Source organism: Nasonia vitripennis, chromosome 3 (assembly GCF_009193385.2).
Source record: "Nasonia vitripennis strain AsymCx chromosome 3, Nvit_psr_1.1, whole genome shotgun sequence".
NCBI classification, from domain to species: Eukaryota; Metazoa; Arthropoda; class Insecta; order Hymenoptera; family Pteromalidae; genus Nasonia; species Nasonia vitripennis.
Window position 1 is genome coordinate 5,987,603 of NC_045759.1, and position 12,250 is coordinate 5,999,852.

The following is a 12,250-nucleotide window of genomic DNA, read 5'->3' on the forward strand; positions in this document are numbered from 1 at the left end:
ACTGCATTCTTGTTAAAACAAATTTTATCATTGAAAAGCAATTACTATTATCTTTGTAAAATTTTATTTTCTACTATATGATATATACAAAACTTTTGACAAAAAAGTATAACATTTCAATCGACTTATCTCTGGAATGGATAGTAATCCAATCCTGTATTAAACTTAAACTTATGCTTTAACTTATCCTTTTTAGCTTGTTGTTTTGCTCCAATTGCCAGCATTTTTTGGACTTGAGGCCTTTAAACATAAAACAATGATAGGGATTAAATTCATAATAATAGTCAGGACATTACAGGCAATGTATTTTTTCCTCACCTATATGCTGGAGGTAGTAATTCTTCATGCAATGTACATTCAATCTTTTTATCCTCATTTTTATTGTATATTTTGCATTTAACAATGTCAATGTCTCGTTGACACTCTTCATTAAGGGTTGCCAACTTTGATGGTGGCAAGTCAAAATGAATTATAAAATAGCTTTAAAAGAAAAGTAAGCTTATTAAGAGACTGCATACAAAGAATTAATATAATAAAACTCAAATTAAATTAAAAAGTAATGATGAAATACCCATACATTAATTAATGTAACTGAATACTCACTTGGCTTCTTTGTGAGTCTCATTGTTAGCTGACATTCTATAGGGTGTTGCTAATTTTCCTAAATTATCAATTTTTCTGATGAATCCGCCTTTTTTAAAAATAGATTCCGCTGTTCTTTTCAACGTGACAACTAGCTCCGGCTAAAAATTTGATTGAAATTTGATTATAAAAAAAATATTAAAGACAATAGTTCTTTTTTATATATTATAAAGTCTAAATATAATAGTAGTAGTAATATCTTGCTGTAATCTTATCACGTATACATACCCTTGTCATGATTTTCAACAAAAGGGGCATCTCGTAAGCAGGCATTTTTCTAAAAAATCGTTTATAATCAGTAGACTTATTTCAACTTTAACGAATAACAATTTATACAGATATACTTTTAACGCGAACTTTTTTATTGAAACCTAAGTTGAAGAAACATGATTGTTACCTAACCTAACTTTCTATCTTCGCACACTTAGTAAAATATATATGATTTTTTGCAGATGGCGCGTCAATCGAACAAACGGTAGAGTCCGCAACAGTAAAGTTGCGTTTAACTGCAACCAACCAGCCATTATTGATTTCAAAAAACAAATACTAATACTAAAATTCATTTTAACAAAATATAAGACAAGATACTGTTAAATAACAAAAAAACTTCATATTTTCGAAATGAAGAAGTGACGCTTAACAATAATAAAAATCGTTAAAAGGCACAAAAACTGAAAAATTATTTTAGAAAAACATGGCGTTAATCAGAACCAATCAGACGATCTCTAGCGGTAAGTTTCAGTTTAACCTCCTCTAGGCTTGAAAAAAGCTTCTGTGTCAATTTTTGGGGCAATCAGTATGATCATTAGAAATTATTGACAAAAAAATGGAGATTAACAAAATATTCATACGTGGAACGTAGATTTAGTGCAATGTCGGACGATTCAGATTACGATGCGGAACAAGAAGAAATCGATGTCTACAAAAGAAAATATCAATTGCTCGCCGAAAGATGCGAAGTTTTACAACAAGTTTGTTTTGAGTTTTTCTTTTTCTTATATCGATTTACGATAAATTGTTCATTGATGAAGGTCGTTATTCTTTTATCTTAGGACAATGAAAGGCTAGTTCACCGAATTCAACAAGCTAGGAAATTACTTAAGCGTACAAAAAAAGAGAAAAAGTAAGTAACTCAGAGGTTAACTTTTCGTTTTAGTTTATATACAGTGTGGGTGTTACTAATTGACAATAGCAGCTTTATTCTCTCAAAAAAGTTAAATATTTTTAGAATGGCATAGTGCTTAATATATTTGAATTTATTCATTGCTTATAATTGAACTACAGGAGATTAGTCAAGTTGAATATAAGACAATAAAATTAAAGATTGTATTATATTGTAGATATTTAATTAATCGTCTCGATCAACATGGAGATAACTGGAGAGAAGCTCCAATGGGAGTTTTGGAGGAGAACAGTATCTTTCAAAGTACTCCAAAGCAAGAAAAAGGCTCTAAATCAGTTGTAAATAATATTAAAGAAGAGAAGCCAAAAAAAGGGACCAAAAGAAAAGCAGGAAAAGCTGATCCTAATGCTCCAAAACGACCTGCGAATCCATTTTTCCAGTTCTGTCAGGAACAGAGGCCACGGGTAATGGAGAGATTAGCTGGAGATCCTGAACCGAGTAAACAAGAACTCACTAGACAATTAGCGACCACATGGAAGTCTCTCAGTTCTGAAGATAAAAAGGTACTAGTAATATATATTTAATCAATTAGAAGAGTACGTTGGATCGTTTGTTAAACAGAAGTAGACAATTATAACAATGGGTTTTATTTTTTTCAGGTGTACTATGATATGTATGAGCGGTCAAAAGAAAAGTATGTGGCTGAAATGCAAATCTACAATAAAAAAGCAGAAGATGCACCGCCACAAATGTCAATGAATGTATCTTAATGCGTAATATAAGCCTGTAAATAATAAACTTAATTTTCTTAAAAAGTTGTTGAAAATTATTATATATCAATAATAAACCTGTTTTGCTAAACATTGACGTCTTTACTTAGACTCAAATCTGATTATCGGAAATCTTTTTTAACAAAATCAAAAATATCAGTGGCTATTACAAATATAAAACTTATTTGGATCAGTCTACAAACTACAAAGTATAGCTATATATATAGACTTACCTATACCTATATACATACATATATATATATAAACAGAGTGTGTAGGTACAGCATCTACTCGTCAGAGTCGTCAGTTCAGCATTACAGCAAACATGGCGCGCGGAAGCAGCGCTGGTTTTGACAGGCATATTACTATTTTCTCGCCGGAGGGCCGTCTCTACCAAGTAGGCAAGTAGAAAAATCATTATCCTCGATTCCCGAGCTTTCCAACGATACCCAACACGACGTTTTTCCGAGCTTACTATTCGGAGAAAAAAGCTTTTGCCGAGATGCCTAGATCTGCATGACACGGCGTGATCTGCACTTTTTTGATCCTGTGTACACTCGCGAATTTTATCTAAAACACGATGTTTCCTTTGCAGAGTATGCCTTCAAAGCGATCAACCAGGGCGGACTTACTTCGGTCGCTGTCAAGGGCGTCGACACCGCCGTTTTCGCGACACAGAAGAAAGTACCCGTAAGTTTGTTTGTCGCTATAACCTCACTTTTTTGAATTTCGCGAAGCGATGGTTTTGCTGATAAAAATGTTGTTTGCTCTAGGACAAGCTTCTCGATGCATCCAGTGTCAGCCACGTCTTTCGAATCACGGACAACATTGGTTGTGTTATGACTGGAATGATAGGTAAGCTATGGCAAAATTATGCTTGTCTGCTGATGCTAATCTTTCGCATTGATTGTTTCTAACTTTTATTGCTTGTACTTTACAGCTGATAGCAAATCCCAGGTTCAAAGAGCACGTTATGAAGCCGCACACTTCAAGTACAAGTATGGGTATGAGATCCCAGTTGATACGCTGTGCAGAAGGGTAGCGGATATCAGTCAAGTTTACACGCAAAATGCTGAAATGAGACCTCTTGGCTGCTCAATGATACTGATTGCTTACGATAGCGAAAAGGGTCCTTGCATTTACAAGGCTGATCCAGCAGGCTATTTCTGTGGTTACAGAGCAGTGTCCGCAGGTTCTAAGCAAACTGAAGCTAATTCTTACCTTGAAAAGAAACTGAAGAAAAAGCAAACCTTTGATTTTGATGAAACTGTTCAACTTGCTATTACTTGCTTGTCGACAGTTTTGTCTGTTGATTTTAAACCTACAGAACTGGAAATTGGAGTAGTCTCAAAGGATAATCCAAAATTCAGGTATGCTTAGTTATTAATTAATTCGAGTTTGAAACTTAAGAAAAATAAAAAACACTCATCTGATGATAATCATGTTATATTTTCATGATTTCAGAGTATTGACGGAACAAGAAATTGATAAGCACCTCACTACCATTGCAGAAAAGGATTAAAGTAAAATGCATTAAATTAACAAAAATGTACCGCTATGTGGAATTTTTATACACTTATTATTAGCTCCTATAAAATATATTATTTCATGTTGGAAATTTAATAAAAACAACATTTTTGTGAATGAATTAGAATTTATTTAGATTTACAAAATCTTATGCCTATGTGTTTTATTATTTAAAGTTTAATTTATTATTTATTCGCGTTATTTTCCTGATGCTGTAGCCAAGGGATTTCTCACAACCAGGATAACTGAATCTCCCCGCAAGAACATTTTGGATATAAACCTGTCTTTGTTAACTGGCTTAGCCTGAAACAAAAAGAATTATTCTATTAAAATTTGGTTTACCGAACATAAATGATTTGAAACCATCAGTTTTTTTGCAAAGTATTTTTATAAGCCATACTCAATTTTGTATTACAACAAATAAAAGTTAGAAATACGTACTTTCTTTTTTCCTTTGCCCGTTCTTGGGAGTTCCGTCCACATTTCTTTGACATTCTCCAGAACCATGTTACAGTGCCTATCGAAAGCTTTGACACGACCAAGTAACTTTTTGTTGTTCCTGCAGTTTATCAGAACTTGTGTATTGTTTTTCACCGATTGTGTGAGAACGGAAAGTGGTCCAGTGTTGAACTCCTCCTCTTCCCTCTTGGCTAATTCTTCAGGTGTCATTTCTGACTTTGGTTTCGTTAACGCACTCCTGCATAAAAATAAATCAAAGTTATTTCTCGCTCTACAGATTTACCTATTCGTAAGAAAGTTTCAAGCAAAAGCCGAAATCCGCGAAGTAGGAGTTTCGTTCACTATAAATAATCAACGGATAAACGTCGAATTTCGGATGAAAAAAATTTGTACTTACATGTTGGTGTGTTTGTGAATTGACTAATTGGCAGTGAATAAATAAATAGCAACTATTTATAACTCCAAAAAATATCGGAGCAACAATGCCAAGATGTGAGGTTAAGCCGTCGACTCAACGCGCGTCCCCAGCAACACGAACAATTTTCTCGTAAGATAGGCAGAGGGTAGGTGGGAATAAGCTAATACAATACCGCTGTCCGCTAGAGACGCTAGTGTTCTTAGGCGTTTGGATTAAAATTTGGAAAATTGAAGTTTGAACTTATTAACGTTGAATTAACGTGGATTGAATGTGAATCATCATGAATATCCATTTAGTATTTCTTAACTCAATAACTATAAGTAAAATTGATTCAAAATAGAGAATAGTTTTTAATCTACAATTCGTCGGTAAAATAGGTCAACTTTAACTTCCGGTTTTATAGTTTAGAGCGGCGCGTCGATCGAAGTAGGGCCGGTATTTTATAGTAAACCCTACCTATAAGTTTATGTTTTCTGCTTATTTCTACCGCAGGAAAACGCGAAATAGGTATCACACGTCAGTTGGTGTTTATCCGAAGGTTCTTGCAAACTAAGAAGGTGAAGGCGTTGAGGTAAACGAGACGAGAATCATTACGATGCCGAGCGAGGAAGTCGACGTGATCCAGCCTCCAGGTCAGGAGCCGGAGGACAAGGACAACGGGCCATCATCCCACCCCGTTGTTGGCATTATTTATCCTCCGCCGGAGGTTAGAAGTATCCTTTCTCATAGTTATGTTTTGGCGTTGAGCTGACATCGACTCATAAGTATATGCGTTTATTTCTCATTAATCTGTAACTGGTTGTCTTACTGTACTTTTCTCTTAAGCAGTGATTATTTCATTGTAGGGATTTGTTGTTAGTATGTATGAGTTTTTGCAGTGATATTCAAGATGCACTAATACTTCTGAGATATGAAAAATTTTGCAGCGTAAGCGTAAGATTCATACCTTGGTAGTTATACTTCAAATATCCCGTTATTTAAAAGGCACTGCCTAGGCTAAAACTGCTAGACTAGGTCTCTATAATTATTTGAAAATGTGATTTTAGGTTTTTGAAAAAGGAGTTTAGAACGTAAAACATTAAAAGAATCTAAACTTTTTATCAACCATGTATTAGTACCATACTTGGTTAATGACTGCTCAAAATTGTATGCTGTTTGATCACTATATCATATAGTATAACATGGTCAACAGCTGCTGTACCCTATACAGTGCCTATTTTAAAATAATGTTTATTGAAATAATGTATTCAATCATGGTTTTTTCTTATAGAAAATGTGTTACCTAAATTTAAAGGATCAAGAACTACAATTCTAATTTAATAATCACTCAATGGTGTGTACAAGATCACAAACAATACAATCATTCAATTTGTAGGTAGTCACATTTTTTTTTAACTATATATAGCTCATGCATAAGTAGATATGTTTTACTTATTTTCCTTATAAGAAATGAACAGACATTGTGGACAAGACTGCTAGTTTTGTTGCTAGAAATGGGCCTGAATTTGAGTCCAAAATTCGTTCAAATGAATTGGGAAATCCCAAATTTAATTTCTTAAATGGTGGTGATCCATATCATTCGTACTACCAGCATAAAGTCAAAGAATTCAAAGAAGGTAGAGGACAAGAACCAACTATTGGTGCTCCTAAAGCAGTGAATTTGAGTGCTCATCAAAAGCAGCAAGAAATTCTTAAACAAGTTGAGCAGCCCTTCATTCCAAAAGATCCACCTTTAGACTTTGAATTTGTTGCTGATCCACCATCTATTTCTGCACTAGATTTGTAAGTTTTATTCATTTTTATATAATTTTTTTTTATTACACATGATAATACATGTAATTTATTTAATTCACAGAGATATTGTAAAACTGACTGCTCAATTTGTTGCGCGTAATGGTAGGCAATTCTTAACAAATCTCATGAATAGAGAGCAAAGGAACTTTCAATTCGACTTTTTACGACCTCAGCATTCACTCTTTCAATATTTTACAAAATTATTAGAACAATACACAAAGGTATGTTTTTGAATCAACATTACAGAGAATTTTTGTTTGTTCGTCCATTAATTATCATTTAATAATCTCTGTGTACAGGTATTGATTCCAACCAAAGATTTACCTCCTAAACTGAAAGAGGAATCTTATAACAGGGACAAAATTTTTGAACAAGTCAAATATCGAGCCGAATGGCTGAAGTATCAGGATGCTCAGAAAAGAAGAGAAGAAGAAGAACTAGAGCGCGAACGGGTTGCTTATGCACAAATTGATTGGCATGATTTCGTCGCTGTAGAAACGGTGGATTATCAGCAATTTGAAGTCGGTAATTTCCCAGCACCTACCACGCCTGAAGAAGTTGGTGCAAGAGTTTTGATGCAGGTAGAGTATTCGAATTTTTGTATCTAAATTTTATTACTTTTAAAAGAATAACAATAAGCACATGTACAATTCAGGAGCGCATTGAGGATGGTGAAGTTGAGATGCAAATCGAAAGTGATAGTGAGGATGAAATGTTGTCGCGAATGTCGATTAACGAAAAGAATCGCGCCAAAGACAATAACCAAGTGCAGGACATGGATGAAGATTCAAGCGAAGATGATGAAATCGGACCACCGGGTGATACACAAAAGAAAAATAAAGCGCTTGAAAACATGCAGCCACCACCGCTGCCGCCTACTCCCGGCAATGTTGTGGTCAAAAAGGGCTATGATCCGAAGCAACATGCAGCAAAAGCAGCAAAACCAGCAGCACCGGATGAATATCTTGTCTCGCCTATCACTGGTGAACGCATTCCCGCCAGCCAAGTACAGGAACATATGCGCATTGGTTTGTTGGATCCTCGCTGGCTCGAGCAGCGCGATAAACATTTGGATAAACTTGCGCAAGAAACTGTCTTCGCGCCGGGTACTGCTATTGAGGCTAGTCTGAAGCAGCTGGCTGAAAGACGTACTGACATTTTCGGTGTCGGTGACGAGGAGACAGCCATTGGAAAGAAGATTGGTGAAGAAGACAAGAAGAAAGACGACAAGGTGACGTGGGATGGACACACGTCCAGTGTAGAAGCAGCCACAAGAGCAGCCAGGGCAAACATCACTCTCGAAGAACAGATCCACCAGATTCATAAAGTCAAAGGTTTGCTACCCGACGAGGAGAAGGAGAAAATCGGTCCGAAACCCGCGAGTCGAGCGGCGGAACTATCGCAGATGGCAGCGGCTGCTGCGAAGCCTCAAGCTACATTGAAAGCACCACCAAAGCCTCCGGCGCCGAAGCCGATTCCACAGCCGCAGCCGGCACAACCACCTCCGCCGCCTCAGATGACCATTCCGATGGCAATGCCACAACCTATGATGCCGCAACCGATGATGATGATGCCGCCCATGCCACCAATAAGACCGCCACCCTTACTCGGTAAAATCGCAGTGGCTGTTATTACTTACTCTATTTATTTCTATATAGCAAAGCGTAACTAATAAATTTTCTCTTCTTTTTAAGCGCCACCGATGTCACATTTCATGCCGCAACCACCGATGCAGCCGCCAATGCCACCACCAGTAAGATATTTCATGAAAATTTGACATTATAAATCACTTGTTTCATCCTTTTTTGTTAACGAAATCGATCATTAATTTCTAGATGGGTATGAAGCACCCAGCAGAAGGCGGAATGGAGGATGAACCGCAACATAAGAAACTTCGCACGGAAGACTCATTGATTCCAGAACAACAATTTCTGGCTAGAAACAACGTAATGGGCAATTTATTAAAACAGATAATTAAATTATCCTTTTTTATTAGCAATATGATTAAAATCGATAATTTGAATCATTTATAGGGTCCAGTACAGCTAAATATTGCAGTTCCAATGATGGCGGAGAAAACCGAGTGGAAACTCAATGGTCAAACGTTGCAGATATCTTTGCAAATTACTGACTCCGTAGCAACCATGAAAGCTCGTATCCATGAACAGACGGGCATGCCGCCTGGCAAACAAAAGTTACAGTATGAAGTATGTATTTTCAGAAGAAAAAAAATTTTATCACTATAAATATTTCAGTATGAACAGTGATTAAATGAATATTTCTGTTCACAGGGCATGTTTTTCAAGGACTCAAACTCGTTAGCTTATTACAATCTGACATCAGGAAATGTTGTGAATCTTTTGCCTAAAGAGAGAGGTGGAAGAAAGAAGTAAATAATATAGTAAAAAATAAATTTACGGCAGGTAAATAATATAATCATGTCATTACGTACATATTTTATTGTTTTTTTAAGATCAAACATTATTTTTGAATATGAATAGTTTATGAACTTCAATAAAACTATATAATGCAAGCATAAAAATGAAAAATTATAGTTAGTAACATTAATAGTGGCAGTGTACGCATTTCCTTGACACTAAAAGATTCTAAATAAATTACTGCATGCTGCATGCAAGATGCAACTTTTTGTAACAAAAATTATACGTTTGAAGTCTATTCAACCAGTGTATCAATTTACCCCCTCCCCTTCCTTTGATATTTATAAAACGTCGGTCGGTGACCTTAGTATTTGTCTGTAATATCTACTATAATATGATTCATGACGGTCCCTTTTTCTAACACTGGGAATACTGCAGCCATCCACGTCGGCGGAGGGCAAGTAGCTAGACCAGAGAGGCCCTGGAGGTCCGAGGGATGCTAAAACGCAATAGAATATAAGCATCAAGGTCAGTTTGAGCCTGTGCATAAAAAAATAGAATTCTGATGCTGTACCTCTTCATCGGTATCAACAGAAGATTGCGATCAAAAGAATTCGTTCAAGTTATTGGATATTACACAGCAGTTCGTTTCAAGAATTTCCGAAGTTTCTGTTTTCGGCTTATTTCCTCTCTTCAACACACGCTGCGGCTATACGTATATGTAAAAACGAATAGCCCGCGCGACTGTGCGAGATATATTGGACACATGTCAGTGTTCGTTTGATTATTCAAATATCCAGCAGCGTATCATTGCGTAGCGTTCGAAAAGTCATTGCATAATTAAGTATAAGTATACGGTGTAATCGCTGACGTTGTGAAGCTCGAGGCGATATATAACCTCTTCGTGCTCGCGCGAGAGAGTAACGTTTGTATCGATTTTCGAAAGTGTGTCAAACCAAAACATTACGCTAATTTGTTAATAATCGATAGCGCATCAGTTGTGTAATTCAATTTTCATACTTTCGCGGCAACATGTATCTGTCCAAAATGTTGCGTAAGGTGCCAGTGAAGCTTCTGACGAAGTCGTTCTTTCCGCGTCAAGAATGTCTTCGAAGTTATTCAGTTCCAAAGACTCTGTACACGAGCAAATTGTCCTTCATCAACGATTCGAATCCCGCCGTGATACCTACGTATCGAGTTATGAACAATGACGAGCTTTCGGCTCAGGATTTAAAAATAAGTGACGACGCACTTGTGAAAGCTTACAAAACGATGCTGCAGCTCAACACGATGGACACGATTCTCTACGAGTCTCAGCGCCAGGGGCGCATATCCTTCTACATGACGAATTTCGGCGAAGAAGCTGTCCAGATCGGATCAGCCGCAGCTTTACTCGCGGACGATCTGATTTACGCCCAGTATCGCGAAGCTGGTATTCTACTCTGGCGCGACTTTCGAGTCTCGGACTTCGTGAACCAGTGCTACGGAAACGTCGAGGACATCAACAAAGGAAGACAGATGCCTGTGCACTACGGATCCAAAGCTCTGAACTTCATGACCATCTCGTCCCCTTTGACGACTCAACTTCCGCAAGCCGCAGGCGCAGCTTACGCTTTCAAGCTCTCGGGCAAGAAGGCCTGCGTCGCCTGTTACTTCGGCGAAGGCGCAGCCAGCGAAGGCGACGCCCACGCGGCATTGAATTTCGCGGCGACCTTGTCCTGTCCTGTCGTGTTTGTCTGCCGGAACAACGGCTACGCCATATCGACTCCCAGTCACCAGCAGTACAACGGGGACGGAATAGCGGCTAAGGGACCGGCTTACGGAATAAGCACTATCAGAGTCGACGGTAACGATCTGATCGCGGTGTTCAACGCCACGAGGTACGCTCGGGATTACGCCGTCGAGAAGAAGAAACCTGTGCTGATCGAAGCGATGACTTATCGCGTTGGACATCACAGCACCTCCGACGACAGTACGGCCTACAGGTCGAACAGCGAGATCAACTCGCGCGCCAATGCCAGTCCCATTAGGCGACTGAGAAGTTACCTCGAGTCTCGCAAGCTGTGGGACCAGGCGAGAGAAGACGAGGCAATAAAGGCGAATAAGAAATCGGTGATCGATGCGATCGCCGCGGCGGAAACCAAGCTGAAACCTGGATGGAAAGATATGTTCGCCGACGTTTACTGCGAGATGCCGGAGCACATGAAGAAACAGATGATTGTCATGGAAAAGCACGTGGAGAAGTACGGGGATAGATATCCGATGTCCAAATATAGTCGAGAATAATTAATTTGCTCGAGTGAAATATCTGTGCGATATGGAGTCTGAGAAGTGCATTTGATTGTGGATGTTATTTTGGAGGTGACGATAAACTAAAAATTTTACGAATTAATTTGATGAAGCTGTAGTTTGTATTATGGAGAGCATCAGAATTTATACGATATGAAAAATCAAATCTCTCTATAAATTGTTAAACACGCAGGGATCCGCGTATATAGTTTTGTCATCTATTAAAATATTTTGTATTTTACTATCTGGTTTTGAAATAAAACAACGTTATATTTTTTAAGACTTAATTTCAGTACAATACGATCTGTTCCTACTCTGACTCAAACACGTACTAGTTATCTCGTTAATATATCATATCTATGAGATAACAAAACTAACGAAGGAAATGATTCTTTAATTTAGTACGCAGTAAAACTTTCGACGAATATTATCATCATCAGCTCAAAGGAGCACAAAACTTGGCATTTGTAATAATAGGTATAGCTATTCTATATGTCGGTTTTTTTGACGTATAATAAGCATCACGTGTTTGTTTATTTACTCACAGAAAGAGAGGAGTATGTAAACAAAAGCGAGTCGCGCGCATACACGTGCCAATCGATAACAATAAAAACACAAGGCTCTCGATCTTATCCAACGTATAAAAATAAATTGTATACAAAGGAGTCGCGCGTGAAAAAGTACAAAGTACTGCGATTACTTCTCGTGCGCGCATTTTAGAAAATCGTAGAAACTAGGCACTTTCCTTATCGATATCGATCAAACGCGGCGCACACAGGCCTATATATAACAGTGAAAGAAAGAAAAACCATTCCATAACGACCTCGAGAGCGTATACAGCTCTCGCGCG

General features: G+C 37.6%; 6 protein-coding genes across 11 annotated transcripts; 4 read left to right on the forward strand and 2 right to left on the reverse strand.

Moving 5' to 3' along the window:
* Nucleotides 1-45: 45 nt before the first annotated feature.
* On the reverse strand, nt 46-2,761 carry LOC100123554 (probable 28S ribosomal protein S6, mitochondrial). Of its 5 annotated transcripts, none has more exons than XM_032597778.1 (5): nt 2,614-2,761; nt 871-919; nt 604-743; nt 319-480; nt 46-240 (listed from the first exon to the last, which is right to left on the reverse strand). In XM_032597778.1, the coding sequence occupies exons 2-5, from the start codon at nt 913-915 to the stop codon at nt 126-128; spliced, it is 462 nt and encodes a 153-aa protein (XP_032453669.1). In that variant the 5' UTR covers nt 916-919; nt 2,614-2,761; the 3' UTR covers nt 46-125. The 5 variants fall into 5 exon arrangements, with proteins under 5 accessions (XP_032453669.1, XP_032453668.1, XP_008213720.1 ...); XM_032597777.1 differs by lacking the exon at nt 2,614-2,761 and adding an exon at nt 1,040-1,103; XM_008215498.4 differs by lacking the exon at nt 2,614-2,761 and adding an exon at nt 1,000-1,103.
* Nucleotides 833-2,580, forward strand: LOC100678759 (non-histone protein 10). Its single transcript, XM_031926925.2, has 5 exons — nt 833-903; nt 1,095-1,613; nt 1,695-1,765; nt 1,983-2,328; nt 2,425-2,580. Exons 2-5 carry the CDS (start codon nt 1,515-1,517, stop codon nt 2,533-2,535), a joined length of 627 nt encoding a protein of 208 aa, XP_031782785.1. The 5' UTR covers nt 833-903; nt 1,095-1,514; the 3' UTR covers nt 2,536-2,580.
* Nucleotides 2,762-2,776: 15 nt separating the features above from the next.
* On the forward strand, nt 2,777-4,183 carry LOC100118195 (proteasome subunit alpha type-6). Its single transcript, XM_001607804.6, has 5 exons — nt 2,777-2,936; nt 3,131-3,225; nt 3,309-3,390; nt 3,476-3,905; nt 4,000-4,183. The coding sequence occupies exons 1-5, from the start codon at nt 2,861-2,863 to the stop codon at nt 4,055-4,057; spliced, it is 741 nt and encodes a 246-aa protein (XP_001607854.1). The 5' UTR covers nt 2,777-2,860; the 3' UTR covers nt 4,058-4,183.
* LOC100118225 (probable small nuclear ribonucleoprotein Sm D2) lies at nt 4,170-5,204 on the reverse strand. Its single transcript, XM_001607799.6, has 3 exons — nt 4,919-5,204; nt 4,504-4,759; nt 4,170-4,365 (listed from the first exon to the last, which is right to left on the reverse strand). Coding segments are annotated over exons 1-3 (363 nt in total). The 5' UTR covers nt 4,921-5,204; the 3' UTR covers nt 4,170-4,260.
* Nucleotides 5,205-5,421: 217 nt separating this feature from the next.
* LOC100123539 (splicing factor 3A subunit 1-like) lies at nt 5,422-9,660 on the forward strand. Of its 2 annotated transcripts, XM_008215504.3 has the most exons (10): nt 5,432-5,652; nt 6,397-6,721; nt 6,795-6,954; nt 7,033-7,314; nt 7,389-8,343; nt 8,428-8,486; nt 8,569-8,679; nt 8,767-8,940; nt 9,025-9,156; nt 9,550-9,660. In XM_008215504.3, exons 1-9 carry the CDS (start codon nt 5,535-5,537, stop codon nt 9,124-9,126), a joined length of 2,286 nt encoding a protein of 761 aa, XP_008213726.1. In that variant the 5' UTR covers nt 5,432-5,534; the 3' UTR covers nt 9,127-9,156; nt 9,550-9,660. The 2 variants fall into 2 exon arrangements, with proteins under 2 accessions (XP_001607186.2, XP_008213726.1); XM_001607136.6 differs by lacking the exon at nt 9,550-9,660 and having other exon boundaries at nt 5,422-5,652; nt 9,025-9,394.
* A 78-nt stretch (nt 9,661-9,738) lies between these two features.
* LOC100123532 (2-oxoisovalerate dehydrogenase subunit alpha, mitochondrial-like) lies at nt 9,739-11,687 on the forward strand. The gene has a single exon (XM_001607128.6). The coding sequence runs from the start codon at nt 10,144-10,146 to the stop codon at nt 11,395-11,397; it is 1,254 nt and encodes a 417-aa protein (XP_001607178.1). The 5' UTR covers nt 9,739-10,143; the 3' UTR covers nt 11,398-11,687.
* Nucleotides 11,688-12,250: the final 563 nt, after the last annotated feature.